Raw genomic sequence first — 26,636 nt, 5'->3', positions numbered from 1 at the left:
CCCCCCACCCCAAATCTTTTTCCTCCTTTGTGCCTCCATTAATGGAAGTTGAAGAATTCCTTAACCTCTTTGATTTTCACTGGTTTCAATCTCAAATACTCAAACCCAAACACCCCTTTTCTACAACAACCCCAATTCTTGAACCCATCAAACAAATTCTTGAAGAAACCCCAAAACTTTCAAGAACTCCAACTTTTATGGTCAGATCTCAGAGTGACCACTGTTTGATCTCTAAAGATTACACCTTTGATAATATTTCAGAGAAATCACAATCCCCATCTCCAAAATCTGTTCTTGAAGCTAAACTTCAGCCAATTCTGTCTGGAAAAGAATACAATGAGCTCAAATTTTCCCCTGAAGCAGCTGTTAAAAACAGAGCAAATGTAAGAAGCAGAAAGAAGCGAAGTAAAAATAGTAAAAGTTTATCAGAGCTAGAATTTGAGGAGCTAAAAGGGTTTATGGATCTTGGATTTGAGTTTTCAGATAAGGATAAAGATTCAAATTTGGTGTCAATAATTCCTGGATTGAAGAGATTAGGAATGGAAAATGAAAGGGGTTTTGATGAAAATGATGAAAGTGGAGTTTCAAGACCTCATCTTTCAGAAGCATGGGGTGTTTGGGAAGAAAAGAAAAAAATGGAGGATTGGAAAAAGAATGCATTGAAAAGTTGGAAAATTAATTCTGATTTTGGAAATGAAATGGAAATTAAAGATCAGTTGAAGTTTTGGGCTCATACTGTTGCTTCTACTGTTAGATAGTAACCAGACGTGGGTTCGAGTCTTGGATATAAGAAAAGTTTTGATTGAGTGTTACCCTTAAAATAGGTTTTGTAATGCGCGATTTGAATTTAATCAGAACTCTAATACGAGTATCGAACTTCGAGTTGAAACCAAAAACCAAATGATAGCTTCAAGAAGATGAAATGGGATTACTTTTTCTTTTGTTGATCGAACTGTAATATATTTGAATGGCTAAATTTTTCCAATTAATCATAGAAAGCTTTTTATTTACTAGATTGATTTGTTATCTTACATTAAAATCATCCTTAACAATATTTTTGGATTAATTTGTACATATTTCAACTATTTTATGACATTGTTACATTGTTAAAAATGATCAAGTAGTTCATATGTTTTAATTTAGGGCAATTTACATAAACCTCATAGTTTTAATATGAAATTACAATTTATCCCTCTTTAGTTTGTAATTACATTAATCCCTTAAAAAGTAACACAAACCGAATATATAATATGTAGCTCGAATACATTAAAGAGTATTTCGGATACATAATATGTAGCTCGGATACATTAAAAACTAAGAGATTTTACAGATTTTTAAAAAATAGAAGGGGATATTGGAAATAAGGGAAACATAAAACGTGTATTTCAGTAATTTTTCCTTTTTATAATCACACAAACATCACTATAATCTGTTTGAATTGCTTTGAAATTGAATTTTTGTTATTATTATTTAATAAATTCTAGGTTGATAAGTTGGTGAAGAATTGATGCACATGAAACCTATGACGAACCATACATCTGAATGAGAATGGAAAATGAAGAATTATATAAGACATAGGCATAATGCACGTTCATATGATACACACTTTTAAACTCAATAATGATATAACTCGAGGGATAAATTTATAAAATTTATTGAGATTAAGCGAACAATGTATGTCGTGTGCTTAAACCATGACAAGTAAAGAATGCAAAAACTAAAGGCCGCTTAAGTAAAACTAAATTAACGTTAGATGTTAGGTCATTTCGAAAGTAACTTGATTTCCAACTAACTGGACAATGATTGGAGTAAATTAACAATAATGGTGCCAAATTACTACGTTTAATATCAATTTAAGCTATATACACTAACGATATTTGAAGATAGTTTGCAAGTATGCATGGCGAAGAAAAGCTCACCAAACATAGGCATTAAAAATGATAACAAACATAGTGTATAAAAGATATACTTGATCTTTGATGACCTACGAATAAAAGTTTGTGTATATAACTTAAATTCCTTTTAAAGAGCGGAAGAAGAGGCTTTAACACATTATGATAAGAAATACTGTTATAGCCTCTCCCTCCCTTCTCACTCACCAAACCAAAAAATGTGAAAATGATATACCAACCCCCCACCCCACACACACACCAAGAAAACACCAAGAGAGTATGAATTATGATGACAATATTGAATATAGTTACCAATCATCAACTAGGAGTATACAATAGTCAACTAAGTATTGTTTACATGGAGAATAATAGAATATGATGTAACAGACATTGATTAAAATAATGGTCATGCAAAGATTATGGATGACTTTTTTCTTATAATATGCTTACCAAAGTCAACACACATAATAGCAGTGAAAAGAAATTAGATTTGAAAAACATGTGAAAAGAATATAGAATAATCAGAAGGTACATATTATTCTCACCATTTCCAACTTCTGTTTTCTATGCTAAAAAGTCAAGTTCATACAGAAACTAAGTATTTTTTTAAGGTATAGCAGGACAGTAGGGCTGAAAGTATACAATCAATTAACATAAGAGATTTTAATGTCAAATGTGCATCAATAGTACTTTTCATGCTAGAGTTGTGGTTTCGAACCCACGCCTCTGCGTGTGAAACAAGAGGATCGATGCAAAGACGCCCCAAACTCCTAATCATGGTTGTGCCTCTGCAAGTGAAACAAGAGGGTCGATGCAAATACGGGGCTATGCAGAACACTATTAGCTTACTGCAGACTAAAATAAGTACTTACTCATGACACAAATGAGTTGCCTTGTACTATTCAGTTATCAAATCCCAGGGGCAACAGATAATATTGTGTTGTCACAACTCACAGGAGATTTTTCCCACTTCTGGTGCTAAAATGAAAGATCTCATTCAAATGCACTCTTAGGTAATCAGATAGAATCATCAATCATGAATATCACACGACGAATACACAGGTTGAATAATTGTTTTCTCCATTTTCTTCTCATACAACTTTTATTGAATTATGAATAGTCTTACATACAGATAGATGTACCCGAGGTAAATTTTAGCTATATAATTACATTGATATGGGGAGGAACCATGACTATCATGAATATACTATATCTAAATGTACCATATTTTACAAAGGGGAGATGCATGTACCGTGTACTGCAATGTTGGTTAGGAAGTATATATATGTCAATTGTCATTAGAGATGGCCTCGGGAAGTTTAAAGGTAGGAGGTTTGTCAGCACCTCTCCTTGAGTACTCTCTCCATCTTCGAGCAGCTGCTGCAGCTCGTTTTGATCTATCTTCCACTTCCTCCTCTGTAGAAACCAAATCAAATTAGTTACACAGATAATACGCATAAGCAAGTTCATTTAGGCTTAGTTTTCCTACCTGTCTTTGTGTAGTCTTTACGATCACCCCATAGGTTATCCCAGTATGATTCAGTTTTCTCAGAATCTTTCTTCTTCATCATTCTGACTTTAGCTTGTTCCTGCAGTAGCTTACATGTCATAAAAGTTTGCAATCTAATCACAATGTTACAACTATCAATAGGAGGAAAATCGAGCATGAAATCCCGTATAGGAAACAACTTTATGTACCCCTCTGTTAAACAAACAAGTCCACATTTTCCGATCTTGCTAGTAATATCCCATGAAGGTAAACTCTACCGTTAACTAACAAGATTCGAAGCAATATCTTAAGTCATGGAAATTTCACTGCTAAAAAGGAGACAAAAATGAACAAAGAATAGAGGAAACAGCAGCACCGTGTCTAAATTTACTAGAACTTAAAACTTCATAACGCATGAATAGCCAAAAAAAATCTGGAACATGCATAAAAGTATAAACCATTTGCAACACGTACCATGAGCGCCCTGGCATATATAAAATACCACTGTCCGAAATATTGTTAACAAGCAATTCGAGATTTTGTATATAAGCAAAACAAACAAACTGAACAATGAATATAACAAGATAGGTAAAAGGTATATTTTAAACACTTGAGCTAGGAGTTCATACCAAGACTTTAGATTGTCGTTTTTCCCACCGTGTGCTCGCCTGCATCATAAAGTGTTTTGACATGATTCAAATGTGTAACGGGAATTGGAGAAAAGAAAATCATTAGCTGAACTTTAAATGCAAAGAGCTTCACTATCAGAACATTTCTTAAAATATACGACTTGCTAATTCAGGCAACTGTACAAATCATTCCGAGAGTGTGCGCAAACCATCATTTCACTAAGAAGTCCAAACAAAGAAACAGAACTAATGGTGGTCTCGAAAAATAAAATAACAGAATAGTTGTAGATAACATGTGGAACACTGTAAGCTGCAACAGAATTATGGACATCTCAAAGCCAAAAATATCATGATAACATCAACTAGAAATTAAACTCATACAGCTAAAAGAGACATAAAATGGAATTATGGTTTACCATTCTGAAAACATCCATGGCTCCACTGCCCATTCCTGATAGCATCAAGGCAACCTATTGACACATAAAATACACATGTTACACTCAATACCAAGCTAAAAAGAAGATCAAACAAGATTAAGGAATTTGTAAAGTTTAGCAGCATATGTTGTTTAGTTGATAGAGTCATTTGAAACTTGTTAACTCAAACGGAAGCAAATATTTGGATAATCTAGATGCATCACAGAATACCATCTCCAAACACAACAAGAAGCAAGTAGAATCTATCTTTAAATGAAAGCAATACATCAAAGCATTTCTCCACAGCTAGTCTGATTAACCAACTGTTACTTCCACAAAATCCCTTTATACCTGATCAAAAGCTACAGACCTACTAAAACATTCACCCTTCAGCAAAACATTCAAAAGGATCTTACAAGAGAGAGAGAGAATGTGTTATCTTTGCTGTAGATGGAAGATCATATTCCATTTATTAGACCACCAACTTAGATAACTCTGCAAAGGAGTAGTCTGCAGCATACTCTTCTAACCCTTGGCCTGGCTGATTAGTTAAAGGCAGTTTACTAGATATTAAGGAGAATGCAAGGTATTTTGAATACTACAACTTTTTTGGTCGCGTAGAGTTGAGTGAGATGATTAAAGCAGTATCTACTTATTTCGTGTTCATAGAACTTTTAGGTGATTAGGCAAGTTCAGTCAGCAAAAAACATAAATTTAGGTTATTGATATCCAAAGTATTACATGGATCTATTAGGTTATTGATATCTAAAGTATTACATGGATGTATTAGGTTATTGACATCCTGAGTATTCAGCAAAAAGCATAAATTTAGAATTGATCTGGCAACAACTCGTGAAGTTGTCGAGCATTTTAGAGCAGCAAAAAAGGAATATAAACTGCATACGTGATGGACATAAATCACCAAGATAAATGAGAAATGTAGCTCACATTTACTCTTTCTATTCTTCGCATTTCATCCTCAAGCAAAGACAGCTGTGCAGCAGAAGTCCAATGTATGCAATCCACTGGGCTGCAAAGAGAAAGAACTAGTGATTTGACTAGCAATATCATTCGATCCTACAACTCCTGTGAGATGGATATAGCAGAAGTACAAAACATAAGGATCGTAAAACAATCAAACCATATTGGCAAATAAAATGGTACTTCCAAGATATCAGCAAAAAAGTAATGATTTAGCAAAGGATTAGTAAGATCTTCCATATTTAGGAAGAGGCAAGATTGTTGAGCCATTGGACGAGTCCAATTTGGTACTCCCTCCATTTCAATTTGTTCATCTTACTTTCCTTTTTAGTCCTTTTCAAAGAGAATGACTCTTCCCTTTTTTGACAACTCTTTAGTTCTAACTTTCCATATGGCAAAATTAAGACTTCTACATATCTTTAGTTTAGGGCCACAAAATTCAAAAGTCTTCTTTACTTTATTTAGCTCCATGCCAAGTTAAAACCAAACAAACAAATTGAAATGGAGGGAGTATGTACTAATTCTTTTCCAATGGATGAACTCAAAATCATCTGATGATAAGACATAAATCAAGTTTCCTTTCCTCTCCTTTTGGAAATGTAGCCTTAATATAGCATAAGAATCTTTGTTAAAACTAAAAATGCAGATATTCCCAGAAGTTGAAGCAAACTTAATTACATCAGTCTATCACAAATGACACTCTTCCATACTCTGCTAAAGTTCAAGCTTATTTGACCAGCTTATAACTACTTATGGGAGGGGAAATAGATAGAATAAACATTGCTGTCTAAACGAGATACACATTTGAACTATACTCTAGTGACTCAAGTCTCAAGTTGTTTTATAGTCACACTTAGCATGTGTCATAAGCATTTGATAGAGCAAGAATATGACAGTTGAAAGATCTCATAGCAGCATGATAAAACAAATGAACGAAACAAGATAGTATAGGAGATGCATCACATATATAAGCTCCAGCATTGCACTTCAATTGCAAATCTGCAGTATCATTTTTACAACTTTATTTGCTATGTATCGTGATTTTACCACATTGAGAGACCAGAAAGGAAATAATAATTATATGTCTTTTCTTACTTGAAACTTTTCAGTGCAAAATTACATTAGGTCATTAGCAGAACGGATATATAAGTTCGAGACAAGCAGCTATATCTATGAAGCAAGAACCTACCAGCTATCTATCGCTTGTTGAATTAAATCAGGGTGTCCGCATTGATCGTAAACTCTAGCTCTTCCAAAGTCTTCCTCAATCCCAAACACTTTTGAGCAAACATTGGCACAATTTTTGCAGCCTGTGAAGGAGAGAGATGTGTTCTAAATCATACCTTTTCAAGAACGAGCTGCAATTTTTTTTTATTTCAATGAATTGGCAAAACATCCTTTACATAGTTCAACAAATTTAGAAACAAAATTAGAATTGGAAGTACAATGCTTTGCACTTAGACTATACAAAATCTATGCACTTCTTTCTATATACTTTAAGCATTTAGACTCATTGAGACGTGAAACATTCTCGCTTTCTAGCCTTGTAAAAAAGCATGATTTGGTGACAATAAATGCGTTGGAGGTGATCAGATGACAACTAGCTTCTTTAATTAGTACAAACACGACCTTTAAGAATTCAGCATCAGGAAAAAGGAAACTGAAACTATGGAAGATGTGTGTTTCAAAATATAGTTAACTAATAGATTATGGTTAACGATCGACATATTTTAACTGGAACTACAAAAAGGACAGCTACTTGAAAGAGACATGAAGTGGAACAAAAAAAAAATTAACAAACAAATAAAATGTGAGACTATAATACCTATGCAGCTAAACTCGTCAACAAATACATGATCTTTTGGCGATGAATCGCTCAGGAAAGGGTTGATTGCTGTGGCTGTGTACCCATGGATCTCATCATAAACTCTCCTTTGCACTGGATCGCTAAGAATCTACAGTATTATAATGATTAGAAATTGAAGTTCCAAATAAAACACATGGATTGTCAAATTGTGAAGCACCCACCTCGTAGACCTCATTGATAAACATGCAAAAATTTGTGGTTTCGGGATCATCACCACTCAAGTCTGGATGGCAAGCTTTCATGCAACTATAGTATGCCTTCTTTATTTGAGCAGGTGTAGCATCGGGAAGCTAGCAACATAACAGACATTATAAGTTAACGAGATATCCTTTAGCATAACCAAAGAAAATACAGAAAAGGAAACAGGCAAGAGAAAAACAAAACAGACAAAATTATGCTAGAAATGTGCATTTTCATGTCCTGCACCGAGGCAGATTTAGAGTGTGACCTAGGGGTTTACGTGAATCTAATAACTTTTGCCCTGACCTTGTATATGTATTAAGAAATTCACTAAATATCTGTAAATATTTTATCATGAAATCAATTGTTACTATATGTTAACTTGAGGTCATTATAGGAACTCATAAACTTAAAATCCTAGATCCGCCTCTAGATTCCTGCAAATTGAGCTTCTTGAATCTTGATAAAGTACAAACAACTGACATTCTTTTGTTACTATAAACTCATGGTGTATCTTCCTTAAGAGTATTAATGAAGCAACCCTATTAGAAACCGTTTGGTAGCTGATTAAAATTATGCACATATTAGTTATTCCATCTTCTCCCTGCATAAGATGGTTACCAATTCCCTCATAACTTATACATATATTAGTTATGCGAGTTTCTAAATTGCAAGACAAGCATCATATCAATTTTCACATAAATAACTTACTTCCTAACCAGCTACCGAACATTATGCAACTTCAACAAAAATTACTACATAGATAAATTACCTCTTTACTGAGAAATTCATTGCAAGTAATCACAAAAACAGAAACTACAACATGAAAAGCAAAAAATAGATTCAAATCACCTTACCCCATACACCAAGCAGCAAATAAAAACAGTAAAAATTTGATCTTTGAGAAGTAAAATGCAAAAAAATAAGTTGTAAATTACCAAACCCAAAACAGCATAAAAATCATCAGCAATTTCCTCAGATGCAGCAGCAGAATCTTGATAAGCAACTTTAATTCTCCCTAATCCTCCTCTCTTCCTCCCAGAATAACCCAATGAGCTAAAATTATTACAAAAAATTGGAACTTTACTTCTTGAATAGAAACACTGAACTGGGTTGTGTAATTTGAGTGAATCTGTACAAACAGGTGACAACAATTGAGCCATTTTTACAATAACAAAAAAAATTCAAGAACTGACCAAATAATGGATCAAAATAAAAACAGAAATAGTGGATTTGGGATATTTTTGTGTGGAAATTAAAGAATATATTTAAGTTTATGAGGAGGGAAAAGTTTTGAAAAATAAAAAATAAAAAATAATTAGGAGAAATGATGAGATGGCAAGGTGTGAACCATTTATTTTCCAAGAATGTAGAGGGACCTTGTCCCCTTGTGGGAAAGAATGAATCTTTGTGCAGTATGGCGTACGATGGAACGTGAAATTGTAAGCAATGACACGTGGAGGATTTTACTTGCACGCTTCATCTCTAATTTAATTTAACTACTAAAATTATACGCACTTCGCGTGGGAATTTAATATCACAAAAATTTATAAAATAATACTTAAAACATATCCGTTAATAAAACTAAAATACTATGTTATCTTACATGCAAGATTACGTAATAACAAATATTAATAATGTAAAAGAAAATGATAATTATAACATTTTATTATTTATCCTTCAATCAATCATCTTTAATTTGATTTTATAATTTATCATTTTACTTCGTGGAAGTGTTGCTATTTTGATATTATTGGAAAATCAAATGAACATCAACCTGAGATATTAAATTTTCTAATAAATAAATAATAGTTGGTGAAGGGATAAATAAATTTTAAAAGGTTGAAAAAAGTGAACAAATATTCTAATTTTAATGTGTAGAAAGTTCAGCCCTACCTTTTGTTTTACATATATTATTTTAAAGTTTCTCATTTAAATGTATCATAATTAATTATCAAAATGAAAAATTAAATGGAGAATATATCATATTGGACAATTCAACTTTTATATATACTTGAAAGGGAAAAATATTACACAAAACTATTCAGTTTGTTTGGGTGTTTTTTTAAAAATCAATAGAGCGATGGAGTTTAATTTGAAACTATACTTCTATTCCAATCGCATTGTCGAGAAACACATTTATTACTTCAAGAAAAGTATTTACAACTTGCAGTAAACTTGAGAATTTATCCATACTTCATATTGAATATGAACAATTAATTTATGGTGTAGTTATCTATGTCTTTGTGCAGAATAAGAAGAAGTTCAAAATTTTCGTTGTTTTAAAATGAAAGGAAATCACTCTATTTATAAACAACAAAAAGTAGTGTGAACAAATGCTTATTGTGCCTTATCGGAAAGGTCACAACTATTTGGAAAAGTTACAACCCTTAGGAAAGGTCGCAATTTTTCATAAAAGTCACAATTTTTCATAAAAGTCATAACTTTTCATAAAAGTCACAACTTCTCATAAAAGTCGCAATTTTTCATAAAAGTCGCAATTTTTCATGAAAGGGGAAGACTAGTTTTAAAAATAAATAAATTAAAAGAGAATTTTGGTTTGTGGTGGCGCCATGTAGGCGAGCCTAGTGTTCTCTTTTATATATTTATATTTTATATGATTTTAATAACCATATACTAAAATATATTATATATTTCATATTGACACTCTTTATTTTGATATTCTTTAGTTAAAATTCTAACTTCGTTACCAAAATATTACTATTAATGACATGTATATACTAATATGTTTTCCAATAGTTGAGAAACTTGTGACTTAAAAAGTACCCTTTCAATGCTATTTTACTTGTCATTTTGAACTTTTCACGCCTTTAAAAATTAATAATTATACCAATATTTATCATAATATTTATATTAATTAATATTTAATCCTAAATCATGAAAAATAATTTTCAAAATAAATAATCAAAGTTGGAGGTAAAATTCAAGAAAAACTTTTTTTTATATGCAAAAAGTGACAAGTAAAAATAATAATATAACTTTAATATAATAAACATGTAAAAGCAACCAGATGAATATTATTTTATTATTATGTTATTAATTAATGTATCTCCAAAATGATTTAATGATACTGTAACAATGTTTTAAAGTTTTTAGGAGGCTACTTTAGAAATTTTCAGAACTTGAAGGGTATAGGGAGATATTTTTGAAACTTGAAGGGGGCCAATATTGCAGTGAAGCAACTAGAAGGACCTATAGTTGCAAATATAGTTAAGTGACTTTCTCGTGAGGACAATTATGAGAGCGCGCGTGATACAAACGCGTGCTGATTTCCCTCGGAATTCAAACCTCAGTCTGAATTCTGAAATCCCTAAAACCCCTTTCCATTTTTCTCCTTCCAAAAACCGAACCAGATCGATCGAGCGATGTGGAATAATCGACGGCCGCCGGAAAATGGCTCCGGTAACGAGGAAGACAACTCCGATCAGGAGAAAACTATAGCAAAGGCAGCTGGTTTCGTGGTCGTCTCGGGAATCGCGATGAGCATTCTCAAAGCACTCAATCCATTCGACAATCAAAACAGCAACAGTAAAACCAGTGAAGTAAAGGCAACAGTTTTCGAGTCAGCTCCATCTCAAACTCAGCCTCAAGTGCTTCAACAATGCCAGCCAGAGCCTGAGCCCATCATCAAGGTTGTTTACTTGTATACTTGTGTGCATAATTGGTACTTCCTCCGTTTCAATTTGTTTGTATGATTTTTACTTAGCAGGAAGTTTAATAAAATAAAAAAATATTTTTGAATTTTGTGATTTTAAATCAAATGTATGTGTAATGTACCTAAATGTTTAATCTTGTGGTAGTTAACCTGTTGTATGGAAAGTTGAAATTAAATAGTTTCCAAAAAAAGAAAGATTCATTCTTTTAGAATCAAACTAAAAAAAGAAAGTAAGGCAAACAAATTGAAACGGAAAGAGTTATTTGCTGTCCTTATTTTTGTGGTCATTTTTTATTTTTTTGTATCTTTGCATTTATTTTATGGCTTTCCAGAAACCCAGTTGTTGTGCAGAGCCAAGAGCGAAGGAAGTGTCACCAAATGTGATAGAGATTGAGCGGGGAGATACACTTTGGGGATTCTCTAGAAAATATGGGGTATGCATACGTGTTCTTCCCTCCATCTCAATTTACATGACATTCTTTTCGTTTTGGGGACATTTCCATATGTTTTACACCATTCCATTTGTAACGAGCTATTCAAATTTTAAACAATGATGAATGTTGTCAAAATAAATTTTTCATTCAACTCTTTAATATATTTTTTCCAATACCAGTAAAATGCTATATAAGTCAAATTACCATTTTAAAAGTCTGCAATCATACAAATGCAACACATTTTGTATTATATTAGAATATTGGTTTCTCATTTATATGAAAAAGAACAAAAAAGAGCTCCTTGTTTACCAGTTGATAGCATTGTGGCATACTGAGTGTGTATTTTGGCTTAACTTAGGTATCAATTGAGGAAATTAAGGAGGCTAACGGGCTTGAGGGGGACACCATCTATGCTGGAAAGAAACTTGTAATACCTTAATGTGCTCCTTCTCATTGCTTCTTGTTGTTGTATCGTTGCTTATCACGTGAGGTTGTTCTCTTCATTTGTTAAACTAAATTTAAGCTGTATTAGGCCAGAAACTTTTGTAGTTTGAAACCAAGGTTATGGCTGCCACTAGAGATAGAGATGTGAGATTGGTTTTAGCTAATGTAAAATGAGTAAAATTTTAGCTGCTATGATGAACTTGTATCTCGACTCGCAACATTTTATTATGTCGAAGAAGTGATTATTCTCCAAATTCCCTCTTGGTTATTTGCCCTTTATCATGTGTATGATTTAATTCTCTTTGTTTAATTACATCTTCCATGGAATTATATGTGGTAGCAAATCAAGCTTCCAATTTTAATTCTGTTGCAGAAGCAAGAGAAATGCTGAAAGCAACATGAAAAAACGTTTTATTTCATAATTAAAGCAACAAGAATAATTCAAACAAACAATGTAAACAGAATGAAAAGTGAAGGGATACGAACTACCAGTGCAGCACGTGGTACAACTGTTGCAAGCTACAAATGCCAAGTCTTGCTAATCATCTTGCATATTCTTGTGGGGCTCTGTGCTCTTATCAGTCATCTACAACTTTTTCTGCACCCAGCTTCTAATATGTTATGTGGGGCTTAATGTTAAAAGTTTACATGGATTGGACAACAACACTGAGGGTGGACGGGATGGAAGAAATACAGGCATACATTCTTTCCTAATTTATGCTTGGAGTTAAAGCTTCAAATCTACTGATATCTCTCATCTGGGAAAGCCTTTATTGCAGTTGTTCTGCTTTACCATTTAAGGCATGAAATTACTGAGACTTTACTTAATTGCAAATTATAAAAGTTAGCTCATATGATTTCATTACTAGAGTGGCAATAGGATGTTTACCATTCCAAAGTAGCTATCCATTTGCATTTTACTAGAAGAGCTTACTAGAGTGACAATAGGATGTTTAACCAGCAAGAAAAGTAAGTAGTTGTATGTCCTCATCTTAACCCTATCTTAAACTCAAAAAGTCTGCATAATAATGCATTTTTCACCATATTATCATTTTTCCACTTGGCAACATCTATTACAATGTTCTGAGCTAGTAATGGCATGTTCTGCTTCTGCCAGACTACTGCTATTTTGTAGCATGGGGACCTGTCAACATGTGAATATTATATTTGCAGCATTTACCAAAAACCAATGACTGTCCTTATTCAAATAGAGAGACTAAATGTATGTAAACCTACAGTATCATGGTAATTAGACTATGAAGCAAGGGAGGTGTCTTCAAGTTACCTCCCAGTCTGTAACAGTGAAAGCGCATTATTTCTCATCATGGAGTTTGAGATCTTCCTTGTCCATGAAATATTCACACATGCATCTGCTCCCCTTCCACCTTACTAGAGGCCTCTTTCTATTTGGTGCAAGTATGGCTTATTTCTTATACTTGGTATGGTTCTTCTTTTTAATAATGTGTTGGCTCCTATTCCCATTGTTTTTGCTGTGAGTCAATTGAATTTAGCCTCTTAACTTCGTTGACTTGGTTAAGAATTGTTTAGTATGCGGTATACATTATGATTTTGTATAGTCTGGAGATGAGAACTTAACGTGCTGACTGCTGAGCAAGCATCATGATTGTATAAATTCTGAGCAAGTCAAACTGGCATTTTCTTACGAAATGCACACACTTGTTAGAACAGCTTCCCCGCCACCCCTACACCCTGAGACAAAACCCCTTACTTTCCATAGTATGGTTTTACTCTCGTAAATGGGAAAAAGGACAAATATACCCCCGAGCTATCGTAAATGGTATGCAGATACCCTCCGTCATACTTTTGGGACATTGGTACCCCTGCCGTCCAAAAATTAGAGCATATATGCTTTTCACTCTAACGGAAGACTAAATTAGGGACACGTGGCACAATCTTATCCGTCGATTCGATATTTAATAAATGTTGGATCGGTGTATAAGATTATGACACATGTATGTATGCTCTAGTTTTTAGACGGTAGGGCACCAATGTCCCAAAAGTATGACGGAGGATATCTGCATATCATTTACGATAGTTCAGGGGTATATTAGTCCTTTTCCCCCTCGTAAATTGACAGAAACAGCAAAGTGCTTGACTGAGTACGCTGATCTTCATTCTGGTTTGTCAATTTACTCTAGAATCAGTGGTAGTGTGAAAACAAACATACAATTTTGTAGTTTTCCCTTATTTATAGTTAACTTGATCTCTTTTTGTCTCTTTTCTTTTAGTATATTCTATAAACCATTATGCAGTTCAAGAACTCATGAAGTTCAGCTCTATTGTACAAAAAACAAGATAGTGGAGTAGCTTATGTTATAAATTTTGGAGCTTGTCATAGTTCATTTCAAAATTGGTACCAAAAATGTGGATAGCGGCGTAGTTTATATGATCATATGCAAGACTGGAATGTTTCCCTCTCTGCAGAAGTTAACATTATCTTTTGGAGTTCTTAATTGGGGACCATAGTAGGAACACTTTGGAAATTTGTAACAATGAAAACACATTGGAAAAGGTTAACAAAAGTAAAGTAGAATTGAGTTTCAAGCTTTTCTTGTGGGCTACTCTTGAATTTCCTTCATAAGAGTAGGAAGGTGTCTAATCATTAAAGGAATACCTATTTTAAGAAGTCTATTATTTGAGCTATGCTTTGTAGTTTATGATTTTGCATTCAGCTACTAGCTTTTAAGTGGATAAAGAAGCCTAATGCTTAGCATCATGCATACTATATTCCCTAGACTACAGATTAGCCTTACTTTCTGTATGAGTTTATATTTTTCAACATGATTTCATAGGCCCTACTGTTTTTTCATGCTCCCTTGCAATCATTTTGTATCACAGGTCCTACTTGCAAATTTATTATTTGTGTTAATGGTAAAAAGCAAACCTAAACTATCACATTTTTGCGAGTTCCATACCTCAACTATCACTTCCAACAGCCAAACTCGGCAATGAATATGTCGTTCAATTCACACCGGCAGGGTGGTTGAGGTGTGTGCTTTGCAAGTGTTTAGTTTCTTCACACAACAAAACAAAGGTATGATAGTAGTCTACTCAACTACTCGTGCCGTATGGCGAGATTCTTCTACATTCTAGAATCTGTAATATATGTTCACTCTCTTTGTATTAAAGGGCACCTCGATGCTGAATTGGCATATACTTTGTTGTCGATTGGAACAAATAATTTGGTCAATTCAATATCGAGGTGTTTTTTAATATAAAGAGAGTGATAGTTTAGGTAGATAAAGAGAACAATGGATAATTGAGGTATGAAACTCGCGTAAAGGTGATAGTATAAATGTGTTTTTGTCCATCAACTCTTATTATTATGTCAGTTTTACATAATTGGCGTTTATGTTGTGTAGAGAAAAGTTCTGGTTTTTCATGTGAGTTTTGCATTTGCTTATTGATCTAATTCTGTATTAACTATATTAAGTTCACCCTGCAAGTCTCAGATCAAATCTGATGTAGCCAACTAAGATGAGCTATCTAAAGTAACTGTCAATTATGGCAAAGAAAAGTTAAATCTGACTCACATTAAACTATAGGCTAAACCAAATCCATTTTCTTCTAAGCTGTTTCAAATGAAGACCAATCTTGCTAATATTCCAGCCCCCAGAGCCTTGGTCTAATGGTGAGAGCGTCGCAAGTGATGTGTAGATTAGGCGCAGGTCAGGGTGTGAACCCTGTGGCCTGGTATTTTACTAGACAAGAGTAGAAGGGCGGGCCCATCTCCATCGAGTTTCTCGTTTACCCAAAAAAAATCTTATTTTTATTCCAATTGTGCAGGAGCTTTTTCATCTTCCATGATGAGTCCAAGTGGTTCCTACAACATAATGTCTTCCCTTTGTTTCATGAACTTGAATATAGCAGCCATTTCACTAGCACACCACCACCAAAACTTTTCCATATTCTTGAAATCAACTAGTACATAGGACCTGGCACCTAGCATGTGAAAACAATCAAAAGTTTTCACCTTTTTTAGCAACTTTTTCTGTTTCTTCTATCTTCTTTTAATGGTGTTTATAATTGTAGAGAAACGTGATTACTTCTCTTCTCAACCACATCTTAAAAAGCATGACACCTAACACAAATCTTTAAAGGAAATCAAGAATATCTAATTAACATCATGATCACAAGCTTTTATGAGCTAAAAGAACGTCTCTTATATCCTTAGTGATCTTCACAGGTTCATTAATCTTGAGACATAATCATGATTAGTGAAACCCCACTTTCTAATTGCATAAATTATTTTCCCTAAACATCTCTCCTTCAAATCATACATCTGTGCTCAAAGAATGCAGAACTCTAAGGCAGCAGCAGCCAAGAAGCAGAAGCTTAAGGGATGCAGTGCCTTGTGTTGTAGCTGTAGGCTGAGTGTTTCGTCATCTTCAGAAGAAGCTGAAAGTTCCAGTTCTGGTAGATATCCGACTATTTCGAGCCTAACACATGCTATGGTGCAAGAGAGGTTAGACAGGATGATTAGAGAAAGAGAAGAGGCGAAAAATGAAGAGATGAGGAGAAGGAGGAGGAGGGCGGAGCGAGATGAGAGGACAAAGTTTATAGTGATGATAGCTATGGAGAAATCATCTTATGATCCAAGAGAGGATTTTAGGGAGTCAATTGAACAGATGATAATTGCAAATAGGATTTGTGATCCTAAAGATTTAAGGAGACTTTTGAATTATTATGTTTCTATGAATGCTGAGGAATATCGTGGTGTTATACTTGAAGTGTTCCATCAAGTTTGCACAACTTTCTTCTTATCGTGTAAACAACCTTCATCTCATCAAGTATAAAAGTTCTATCAATTCAAAGTTCATTCACCACCCCGTACCCCCACCTCAAATCAAGTGCGGGATCTTATTAGCTTAGTTGCTTGGTTGCTTGACCTTTCACTTTGATGGTAAGGGTTTGATTCTCTACCTTATAATCCCCTTCCGCATTTCTCTTCTCCCTATCCCCGATGTAATGTTTTTTAAAAGAAATGCACAGATAGCCAATTTTGGCAGGTAATTTACGAGAATGGTCTTGGAGATGGGGTGATCTTGACCTTTGACCTCGTTTTCCCTTTGGACAAAACTTCACATTCAACAATTTTTTACTTTTGACCATGAAGGTTTTCCATTGGGACAAGCAGGGTCAAAAATTCAAGACGATCCATTTCCAAGGTTATTTGGCGTAAGTTTCTGGATTTTTTGCTTTAGATCCTTCCTAGCTAGAAAATACTTGTCATTTACATTTTTAGAACTCACATAAATAAGCAATTTGAGCTGAATTTGAACCAGACAATCGATAAATGAATCATTTACTCAACCTGTCTAAAATTTGTTGGGCTGAGTCATAATATATTAGGTTGCATAATTGCACTCCATGCCAAACATGAAACATCCAACACCCCAAATCCAATTTGATAAAAATGTTTAAACAACACCATTCATTACCACAATTGGAAACCAATTAGGTATTCATAACGTCTTTCGTAATACTAGATCACTGGTTCTACTATGATTTTTCAACAAAAGAAAAAGATTTAGAGTTCATTGATAGCCAAATGGGAACTAACACATCCTCCCTCATACACCAACTAACAGTAACGCACCAAAACTTTCCTCTAGGAATGGATAATATAGATATCAGTCTACACAATGCATAAACTTGCTAAGCTGGTTCTCAGCTTATCACTGAATGTTTGAGGACTTGTTAAGGATAACACCTTCATATTTGACCTGGAACCACTTCATTGAATCTTCCTTTGTGACCCTGTGCTGGATCCCGACACGAGACTTGCACCTGCGGCGACGAGCAACACGGTATCCAGGACGCTCCAAGACAACATAGAAATCCATACCATAAATACCAGTTGAAGGGTCATACCTGTAAAACAGAGAAGAAAAAAACAAAATGACACAACTTCAGAACTAAAAACATAACAGTTTATATGTGTACCAGATTCATAACCTACCGAGGTTAATATGGTAAGATGCAGCAACCATAAGAATAAATAGAACAGTTATTTAAGAGAACTATATGTAAAATTCTTTCTTTAACTACTTATACTAAGTTTTAAGCAGTTCCAACGTAAATTTTAACATAGTTTTCTTGTTATGCATTTGAAAAGGTAGACCAGTAACAGACCACTACCCAAGAAAAATAAAGCTAGCCAGCTAATTATGTAGATCATGAAAGCTAAGCACAAAAGATACTACTAGATGACAATCTGCTTACTTAATTCCAAGATCAATGTGCTCCTGAATACCAAACCCAAAGCAGCCGGTTTCACTGAAGTTCCTTCTCAGCAACTCGTATTCCTTAACCTTCAATCCACTCTCAAGTAGCTGCATGGCTTTCTCCCCTCTGACAGTCACGTAGCAAGCTATCTTTTCATTACGCCTGATTCCAAAGGACCGCACAGTATACCTTGCTGTTAATAAGAACCACTCAAGCATGTGAAAAATCAAACTATGACTTCGGACAGGACACAACTGAAATAATTACAAAGTATATTAAATAAATGTCCACAAGAAAATCATTGGGAAGTTCATTCACCAACCCTATACCCTATATCAATGTATGAACTAAAGCAGGAAGCAAGTTAGCTAACCATAACTCGTGAATAGCATGGTAATCAAATTTTAACAATCTCAGATCATGAGTAATGCTAGCCTGGATCAACATCTTGCAAAAATACTTGCAGGCAAAAAACTACTCCTAAGAGGAACAAATCCAACACAATTACAAGAACCTGCAATCAACACAGCTAGTTGCTTGAGGTAAGTCTTTATATAGTAGACGAGAAGGAAAGTTATTCACCAGAACCTCACATTTAAAATGTGATTAGTGAAATCAATAAATGACACCTTAATCCCAAAACTAATTTGAGTCAGCTATACGAGCCCTCTATATTAATCTGTCACTTACTGTTCAGTGCTGAACTAAATATGTAACTGATAAAAATTAAGCCAGATTTTAACAGTCTACCAGATCAGCAATATTGTTAACCAATTACCACAAACACGCAGCTTATACATAGGCGTTACTTCATGCATTGGACAATTAATCAGTGTGCATATCAAATATTTATTTCACAGAGTCGACAGTGTCTTCCCGTGTAACCTATTCTTTTCTTGTAGATTTATTCTTCAAATTGTTGTTTGGAAATGTGTGACATTATATTCATCCATTGTATTCATCAAAACACTACATACGAAACAATGCAATACATTATGAAATAATATGTAACAACCATAAAAACAAAGTGTTAAAATGCATTGAAAATTCGAAAATTTTACCCTTGGAGAAAACAGGTGATTGGCCGCTAAGTTGCTCCAAGACCTTTAAGCATAAAAAAAAAACAGAAGTACCCTCCATCTTAGTTCAACATCAAAACAACGGAAAAAAAAAACAAATTCATGAGATTTTGTGAAAAAAGGTGTTACCTTTGCTGCTCTGGTGAGTCGATCTCCACTCTCACCGACGGAGATATTGAGAACAAGCTTCTGAACCTTAATGTCCCTCATAGGGTTACTCAATTTCTTCTCTGAAGCCTGCACTCATTATAACACAACAAGAAACATTTAGACGACATTGAGATATACATAAGAGAATAAGAAACTACTGACAGAACGAAGGAAATTGCAGAGAGATACCATTGCTGGACGAAATTGCAGCAGCAGGGAGTGTTGAAGAGTACTGAACCTGAGGCACGAAGAAGATGGTGAAAAACCCTAATACTATCTAAGTTTTACAATGATTTGATTATGGGCTGCAGTTGAATCGGGTTTGGGCCATTTGTTCACTTTTATAACAAAGGGTCATTTGCACTTTTGGTCCTATTTTGTAGGGAAAATTGTATATAATAGCAAACTATTAATTCAAATTAAATGTTATAAATATAGTTTAATTTAATTGTACCTCATAACAAACTGTTGTTATTTCACCTCTCTCTTGGTGAATCTCGCTCACCACTCTCGTTCTCTCCCTCGCTTCTCTAGTTTTTTATACAAACGCAAGTGTATAAAGTGTGTTTGTGTTTGTATAAATCGAGAGAAAATTATATATATACATATATTTTCGTTCCCCTCTCTCAGATCTCGCTCGCCACTCTTCCAGATCTCGCCTCTCTCACTTTATACAAAAAACACAAAGTATAAAATGCGTAAAAATTGTATATATACATATATTTTCGTTCCCCTCTCCCAGATCTCCCCTCTCTCAGATCTCGCTCGCCACTCTTCCAGATCTCGCCTCTCTCACTTTATACAAAACGCAAATGTATAAAATGCGTGAAAATTGTATATATACATATATTTTTGTTCCCCTCTCCCAGATCTCGCTCGCTCACTGGCCTCTCTCACTTTATACAATTGATCTTTTTGTATATGTATACCAAAGCAGATTTACAACTGCTTTCTTTTGTATATGTATAGCGAAATCTACATATTTATGTTTGCTATGGAACGCAATTATGCAAACTTTGCTATAGCATACAAATACGAATTTTGTGTTTGCTATATGTGAAAGTTGCTCTTTGTAGTACTATATCTCTCAAGTCATGTGTCACTCCGCTAGATATAATTTCAATTTCGTGGGAAAAATGTACCACTAGTATTCATTCCTGATACAAAAAATATAAAAATAAAGATATATACATGTTGGTACAATTGTATTATTTGTATTCGTTTACGATACAATAATACAAAAGTACAAATGATATTCAATACATACAAGATTGTAGGTTGATACAATTATTAAAGTGGTATAATTAATACAGGTATTATTTTCTTCTTCTATGTATTCATTTATTATATTAGACATAATACAATTGATATAAACACAAAATAAAATACATCTTATTTTACAATCTAAAACATTGTATTGGGTTAGAGATACATATAGAGAAGGAGAGGCCAATGAGAGAGAGATAGAAATTTACTATAAAACCATAAGTATAATGACTAATTGTAAATAATTATCACATATTTTGTCTCAATTTTCTTAAATAATATATTATATAATTTTATTTACGAATTATAACATATCTTTTACTCTTATATAAATTAGCCTTATTTTTCTTACCACAAATAACATGGCCACTATCACTGTTTTTTATACAATTTTTTCAAAGCCTCACCTCTTTTTTTTTTGGGTAAATCACCACCAGACCACTAATTGTTTATATTTAATACAGTTTTGATACAACTTTAATACAATTTTTCAGAACTTCACCTAATATATAACTAAAACATTTTAAATATAAATATATTATAAGTATTATATGTGAATTTTAAATATTCCAGAACTATTTAAATTAGTTTACATTGTTAGAAATGTATTACATTTGTTCTGGAATAATTACTATCGAATTTATAGTAATGTATAATATCGAATTCAAATTGTATTATAACTGTCGTTTATACTTATACAATTTAAATACAACTTTAATACAAATTTTCAAAGCTTCACCTCTTATTTTTCGTAATCACCACTACCAGATCACCAATTATTTATATTTAATACAATTTTGCTACAACTTCAATACAATTTTTCATAACTTCACCTAATATACAATTTTAATGCAACTTTAATACATATTTATATCAAATGGTTATTAAAGCTAAAATTTATGTCATATATGGTAATAAAAATAAAGTAACACTTAAAAGTGTAATTAATCAAATAAAATATATTATTTATATAAAAATTCCTTTTCTTTTTCTATAAACTTATGTGGGTTTAGATTGGTAAAGAGGAGAGTCCAAATAGACAATAATGCGGCCCAGCCCAATAATGAAAAATGCTTACCATCATTACCCGAATTCAGAAACAGAAATCCAGTGGTACTCCGTCGTATTGAAGTTTTCCGGTAGTGTTTCTACCGGCGTAAGCATTTTTGTATATCCAAGGTGATTAATTTTGTGAAGGTAAATGTTGTTTTACATCATATTCATTTTGATTGTTGGCTCTAATCTTTTCCCCTTTTTTCCTCATTTGAAAATTACTAGATTTCATTTTTCTTTCAAATTATTGAAGAATTGTATTGTTTCATGATTGTTACTTCTAATTAGATATCCTACAATGGTTGTTAATTCATTCTTATTTGTAATTGCTTGTTTGTTCCTCGCTTTGTACAGAACGGACAATGGTTGAAAGGCTCATTTCATTACTTGTGATAGCTAATAATAGCAATGCAAAAGTTGTTATTCTTATCCAAATACAAGAAAAATCATAGCTTTTAATTCTACTACATTGTTGCTTTCTCCAAGTTTTGATTTTTTAAATAGTTTGGCACTGTTTACTTACGAATGGAGGATTTTTTTTAGAGGAAACTAATGCAATTGAGAAAAAGAAAGCATCACACTTGTGGTTTACTTGGAGCAGCACCAGTTTGGTGTTGTAAGTGGATTAATATAAAGGTAGATTGAGTTATAATTATCCTTGCTTATGTTGCTCCGACTCTCCAATAATGTGGTTGCACCCTTGTCGGATCCTCCAAAAGTGCATTATTTGGAAGGATCCGACATGCACTCGTCGACATTTTTGAAGAGTCCGAGCAACATAGAATTCTTCGCTGCTATTGTATTATATGATGTTTTCATTAATGAAAACCTTTTGTTCTGTGCCAAAAGATGATTTCTTGTTTTCATTTTGATGGATTTTAAGAACTTATATAACTCATAAGAATTGACCAAGAAGAACAGATAGGGCTGCCTTTCATACAATGATTTTGTATTGCACTGTGCATGTCCATCTATGGATTTGAAGTTTTGAACTGAAAAATGCTACTCTTTTGTACTTCCAAAAGAAAGAGGTGATATTTAAAAAGGATTTGTCTGATATTTTGTTCAAAAATGATTCAGGTCACAGGTCTTAACTCCTGGATTAGATGTGGAGTATCAAAGGTAGACTTTCAACAAGGTTAATGAATATTTGCGTAGCATCTCTTTGTAAAGCGAAACAATTGGAGAAAGCTGAAGTTGTAATAGTTGATGGCATAAGAATTGGAGTACAACCAGATGTGGTCACTTATAATACACTGATTACCGCATATTGCCGCTTTGTTGGCATTGATGCAGGTTATTCCATCCTTTATAGGATGAAAGAGGCTGGAATTTATCCTGATACTATTACATATAACTCTTTAATAGCTGGAGCTACCAGATATTGCATGATATCTCGATGTTTCAATCTGTTTGAAGAAATGCTTGAGATGAGTATTCTTCCTGATATTTGGAGTTACAATACATTAATGCATTGCTTCTTTAAATTGAGAAAGCCAGATGAAGCATACAGGGTTTTTCAGGATATTCTTTTGAAAGATATTTCTGTTCATCCAGCAACATTCAATATATTAATTAATGGTCTTTGTATGAATGGATATACAGAGAATGCCTTAATGTTATTTAGGAGTATAAAACGTCATGGATTTATTCCCCAATTAGCAACTTACAACATTCTTATTCATGGGCTGTGCAAGTCAGGACGGGGTAAAACTGCAAGAGAATTTCTCAACGAGCTGGTAGAATCAGGTCATATCCCCAATGCCATCACTTATACGACAGTAATGAAATGCTGCTTCAGATGTAGACAATTTGAAGAAGGCCTTAAGATCTTTTCAGAGATGAGAAGGAAAGGATATACATATGATGCCTTCGCTTACTGTACAGTTGCAAGTATGTTACTTAAAACTGGGAAGATGAATGAGGCCAACGAGTACCTGGGCTATATAATTACAAATGGTTTTGACCTTGATATAGTGTCTTTTAATACCATTGTTAATCTATATTGTAAGGAAGGTCAGCTGGATAATGCTTATAAATTGTTACACGAGGCCGAAAAAAAAGGGTTGGAGTCTGACAAGTACACCCACACCATCTTTATTGATGGCTTGTGCAGGACTGGTAATTTCAAAGAGGCCCAGCAACATTTGGACTATATGAGTATGATGGGTTTTGATTCTAACTTGGTTGCTTTGAATTCTTTTATTAACGGGTTGTGTAAAGCTGGTCACCTTGATCATGCTTTACGGATGTTCGAATCAATGGATGCCAAAGATTCTATTACTTACTCCACTATGGTGCATAGTCTTTGCAATGCCAGGAGATTCCGTGCAGCATCTAAGCTATTACTATCATGTATACGAGGTGGCATGAGAATTCTTAAATCAGATAAACGTGGTGTTATTGATGGCCTTCGTGGTTCTGGATATTCGCAAGAAGCAAGGAAGGTCCAGTCTAAAATTCGATTGGCTACGATACTGCATGATTAATTAGGGATGATGTTCAACTTTGCCACTCAAGTGTTAACCTTGTTTAATTGCCTAAGGTTTTGCATTATAAGTCTTTATGGAAGCTTTAAAAACTCAGGGATCATGCAACTGAGAATACAACCTACATTACCCAATTTTAAGTCAAGTACTTAATCCTCTTGTAAGAGGCAAACACATGACACTGCTGTGAAGAGGTTGTGAATTCTATACCTTTCCTCATCCGAAAGATAGTGATGACATGCTGTTGAAACTGCAAGAGTTATTACAACAACAACAACATATACCTAATGGGGTCTGGGCAGGGTATAGTGTATGCAGACCTTACCCCTACCTCATGGAGGTAGAGAGGTGGTTTCCGGAAGACCCTCGGATCAAGACTTATTATGCGGAAGTAAATGCATGCTTTATTACAGATGCGAAACAATTAGGTGGGCCACAACTGTAAGTCATTTATACTTCCAGATAATCTCTGTCCACTTATTCTTTTGTAATGTTTAGTATTGAATTTCAAAGCTAGATAGTAGAGTACAATCAGTTCAATTAAGGACTGCTCTTTTCTGCAGCATGTCATTCTGGACTCTGAATCTGAAATCACTAAGCTGTCGTGTTTGGCTGAAGATAAATCAAAGGTGAGGATTGTACTCCTCTTTTTCCCTGAGTAGTCAGAAATAAAGTGTTCTTACATATTTGAGCCAGACTTATCTTTTCTGCTCTTTGAAGTTGTTTAAGATGTGTTGACAATAGCCAGTTCCTTTTTCGGGATCTTTTAAATGACCACAATTATTGGCTGCTATCAAATTTATTGATAATTGATGTTGTGGTATGCCTATGATCACTTGCAGACTTTAATGCGGTTGCGCAATGGGTTACTACTTGAATAGAAGTTTGCCTATTGAAGCTTGAAGTTGTAAGTTCCCTACATCTTCATTTTCCGAATTGATTTTCATAGCGGTTTCAGTTATAAATTTTTTCCTTGTCTGTCTCTATGACAGGAGACTGAGCAATTTCAAAGATTTGGGACAAGTAAGATAGCTTCTAAAGCTTCTTCTGTCAAATGCCATGAACTTAGTATGGTGAGTTTAAATTTCTATTTTCTTTCTCGTTCACTTAGTTGAGCTTTCCTTGGTAGGAAAAGAAAGGAAATTTATTTCTCTCAAATTTTGTTACTATATAGTAATTCTCCTTGACACCTGACATTTTGTAAATTTCTCGGTAAGATAGCACTTTGCTCAAAGCTTTTACATCCACTTACTCCCTAAGCTGATTCTTACATGTAACTTTGTCCTTACATCTGCAAGAATGACAGTATTTGAGATTGAAAAGATTCAATAACACCAGAAAAGCCCAAGGCAAAAGAAAAAGAAGTAGTGGGTAGGATCCACTTTATTCACATTCAGTAGCAGCTTGCTGGTGTCCTTTCAGGTCAGTAACTCCTGCAATAGGCAGCTAGGTTACGTGAAACTTATTTTTTGGTTTTCCTGTCCTAATTGAAGGTGAGTGGAAAGTTTACGCCAATATGTCTTTTAAAAGCATAGTATTACTTGTTGGAATATTAAGGGATAAAAGCAATAAAACACGATTCTATCTTCTTTGGCTAATTGCATCACTCTAGACTTGATATACCCGGAAAAGGTGTCTCTCGCTCAACTAAGTGCAGTATCCCTTCTCTCTTTCATCTACCTTTTACCTTTTGATGTTCTGTGTATGCTTTCACACTTTTGGCCATTCTCTGCTAAGTAAGTATAAAAAAGGTTTCGGAAAAACACCTATCATTGGTTCTTTATGTGCCCCCATTTTAGATTTTTCAGTCATTTTGAAGTGGAAGTAGACTGCCAACTGTTAAATCAAAGGCCAAAAGCCCAAAACATTAGTTAATTGGTTAATATTTCCATGTATATTTTCTTTGTTCTGTTTCACTTCCGCCTTTTTCAATATATGGTTCACATTGTGTCAAGCTGAATAGGCTTCTGAAGTCCTTAAACTCTTCCTGTCGTTGTCTATATTAAATCGTGGATCTTAGGTTCAACTGTTCACTGTTTGTGATTCTATTCCTGCTATTGCCCTCTGCTCGTCTTTGGGTTTAGTTAACCTTGAGTGACTTTTCTTTTAGTATACTTAGACTAGATTCTTTGTATAAACTGTCTGTGTTTGGTTCGCAAGATGAGATGGCATGAGGAGACATAAGAACGACTCATCTTCTTATCCTTTCTTTAGTGGTGAGATGAGGAGTTATCAAGCTGATGCATCATCTCATATTGTCTTTGGATGCAGAATGATCGTTAGGATGAGTCATTCTAAGGCCATTTTACATCCCAATTGGGGGGGGGGGGGGGGATCTTAAA

At 34.0% G+C, this 26,636-nt stretch overlaps 6 protein-coding genes across 9 annotated transcripts in view; 4 read left to right on the top strand and 2 right to left on the bottom strand.

Annotated features, from left to right (window-relative positions):
* Positions 1-41: 41 nt before the first annotated feature.
* On the top strand, positions 42-758 carry LOC102578884 (uncharacterized). Its single transcript, XM_006348829.2, has one exon. It carries the CDS (start codon positions 42-44, stop codon positions 756-758), a length of 717 nt encoding a protein of 238 aa, XP_006348891.1.
* A 2,189-nt stretch (positions 759-2,947) lies between these two features.
* LOC102578540 (uncharacterized) lies at positions 2,948-8,705 on the bottom strand. Its single transcript, XM_006348828.2, has 9 exons — positions 8,393-8,705; positions 7,436-7,564; positions 7,233-7,362; positions 6,597-6,717; positions 5,375-5,456; positions 4,427-4,480; positions 4,011-4,049; positions 3,382-3,481; positions 2,948-3,308 (listed from the first exon to the last, which is right to left on the bottom strand). Exons 1-9 carry the CDS (start codon positions 8,615-8,617, stop codon positions 3,181-3,183), a joined length of 1,008 nt encoding a protein of 335 aa, XP_006348890.1. The 5' UTR covers positions 8,618-8,705; the 3' UTR covers positions 2,948-3,180.
* A 2,032-nt stretch (positions 8,706-10,737) lies between these two features.
* On the top strand, positions 10,738-12,276 carry LOC102578216 (probable endopeptidase p60). Its single transcript, XM_006348827.2, has 3 exons — positions 10,738-11,107; positions 11,463-11,564; positions 11,923-12,276. Exons 1-3 carry the CDS (start codon positions 10,841-10,843, stop codon positions 12,001-12,003), a joined length of 450 nt encoding a protein of 149 aa, XP_006348889.1. The 5' UTR covers positions 10,738-10,840; the 3' UTR covers positions 12,004-12,276.
* Positions 12,277-16,324: 4,048 nt separating this feature from the next.
* On the top strand, positions 16,325-16,825 carry LOC107060876 (probable transcription repressor OFP9). The gene has a single exon (XM_015309353.1). It carries the CDS (start codon positions 16,325-16,327, stop codon positions 16,823-16,825), a length of 501 nt encoding a protein of 166 aa, XP_015164839.1.
* A 584-nt stretch (positions 16,826-17,409) lies between these two features.
* LOC102606209 (60S ribosomal protein L11-1) lies at positions 17,410-19,796 on the bottom strand. Its single transcript, XM_006348826.2, has 5 exons — positions 19,676-19,796; positions 19,466-19,573; positions 19,319-19,361; positions 18,255-18,450; positions 17,410-17,903 (listed from the first exon to the last, which is right to left on the bottom strand). The coding sequence occupies exons 1-5, from the start codon at positions 19,676-19,678 to the stop codon at positions 17,708-17,710; spliced, it is 546 nt and encodes a 181-aa protein (XP_006348888.1). The 5' UTR covers positions 19,679-19,796; the 3' UTR covers positions 17,410-17,707.
* A 2,011-nt stretch (positions 19,797-21,807) lies between these two features.
* The window catches only part of LOC102605526 (putative pentatricopeptide repeat-containing protein At4g17915), a 6,133-nt gene continuing 1,304 nt past the window's right edge, over positions 21,808-26,636 (top strand). Inside the window, exons 1-6 of one of the 4 annotated variants that reach the window (XM_006348824.2) lie at positions 21,808-21,931; positions 22,886-24,735; positions 24,858-24,923; positions 25,137-25,201; positions 25,287-25,367; positions 25,593-25,716. In XM_006348824.2, coding sequence (XP_006348886.1) covers positions 22,912-24,294 — 1,383 coding nt within the window. In that variant the 5' untranslated portion in view covers positions 21,808-21,931; positions 22,886-22,911 and the 3' untranslated portion in view covers positions 24,295-24,735; positions 24,858-24,923; positions 25,137-25,201; positions 25,287-25,367; positions 25,593-25,716. Of the gene's footprint in view, positions 21,950-22,885; positions 24,736-24,857; positions 24,924-25,136; positions 25,202-25,286; positions 25,368-25,592; positions 26,614-26,636 lie in introns of those variants that run through there. The other 3 variants (XM_015309392.1, XM_015309391.1, XM_015309390.1) reach the window with 3 other exon arrangements.

The sequence above is a fragment of the Solanum tuberosum genome, unplaced genomic scaffold (genome assembly GCF_000226075.1).
Source record: "Solanum tuberosum cultivar DM 1-3 516 R44 unplaced genomic scaffold, SolTub_3.0 scf00102, whole genome shotgun sequence".
Lineage (NCBI taxonomy): Eukaryota > Viridiplantae > Streptophyta > Magnoliopsida > Solanales > Solanaceae > Solanum > Solanum tuberosum.
This window is presented reverse-complemented; position numbering and strand designations above follow the sequence as displayed.

Bases quoted from the DNA above. Each gene is read 5' to 3' on its own strand.
- LOC102578884 (XM_006348829.2), top strand. From the start codon at position 42: ATGGAAGTTGAAGAATTCCTTAACCTCTTTGATTTTCACTGGTTTCAA.
- LOC102578540 (XM_006348828.2), bottom strand. From the start codon at position 8,617: ATGGCTCAATTGTTGTCACCTGTTTGTACAGATTCACTCAAATTACAC. The intron at 7,363-7,435 runs GTGGGTGCTTCA...ATAATACTGTAG, and splicing joins TTATCAATGAGGTCTACGAG to ATTCTTAGCGATCCAGTGCA. The intron at 6,718-7,232 runs GTATTATAGTCT...TCTCCTTCACAG, and splicing joins TGACGAGTTTAGCTGCATAG to GCTGCAAAAATTGTGCCAAT.
- LOC102578216 (XM_006348827.2), top strand. From the start codon at position 10,841: ATGTGGAATAATCGACGGCCGCCGGAAAATGGCTCCGGTAACGAGGAA. The intron at 11,108-11,462 runs GTTGTTTACTTG...ATGGCTTTCCAG, and splicing joins AGCCTGAGCCCATCATCAAG to AAACCCAGTTGTTGTGCAGA. The intron at 11,565-11,922 runs GTATGCATACGT...GGCTTAACTTAG, and splicing joins GATTCTCTAGAAAATATGGG to GTATCAATTGAGGAAATTAA.
- LOC107060876 (XM_015309353.1), top strand. From the start codon at position 16,325: ATGCAGAACTCTAAGGCAGCAGCAGCCAAGAAGCAGAAGCTTAAGGGA.
- LOC102606209 (XM_006348826.2), bottom strand. The intron at 18,451-19,318 runs GTAAAATTTTCG...TCTTATTAACAG, and splicing joins ATCACCTGTTTTCTCCAAGG to CAAGGTATACTGTGCGGTCC. The intron at 17,904-18,254 runs GTAAGCAGATTG...TCTGTTTTACAG, and splicing joins CACATTGATCTTGGAATTAA to GTATGACCCTTCAACTGGTA.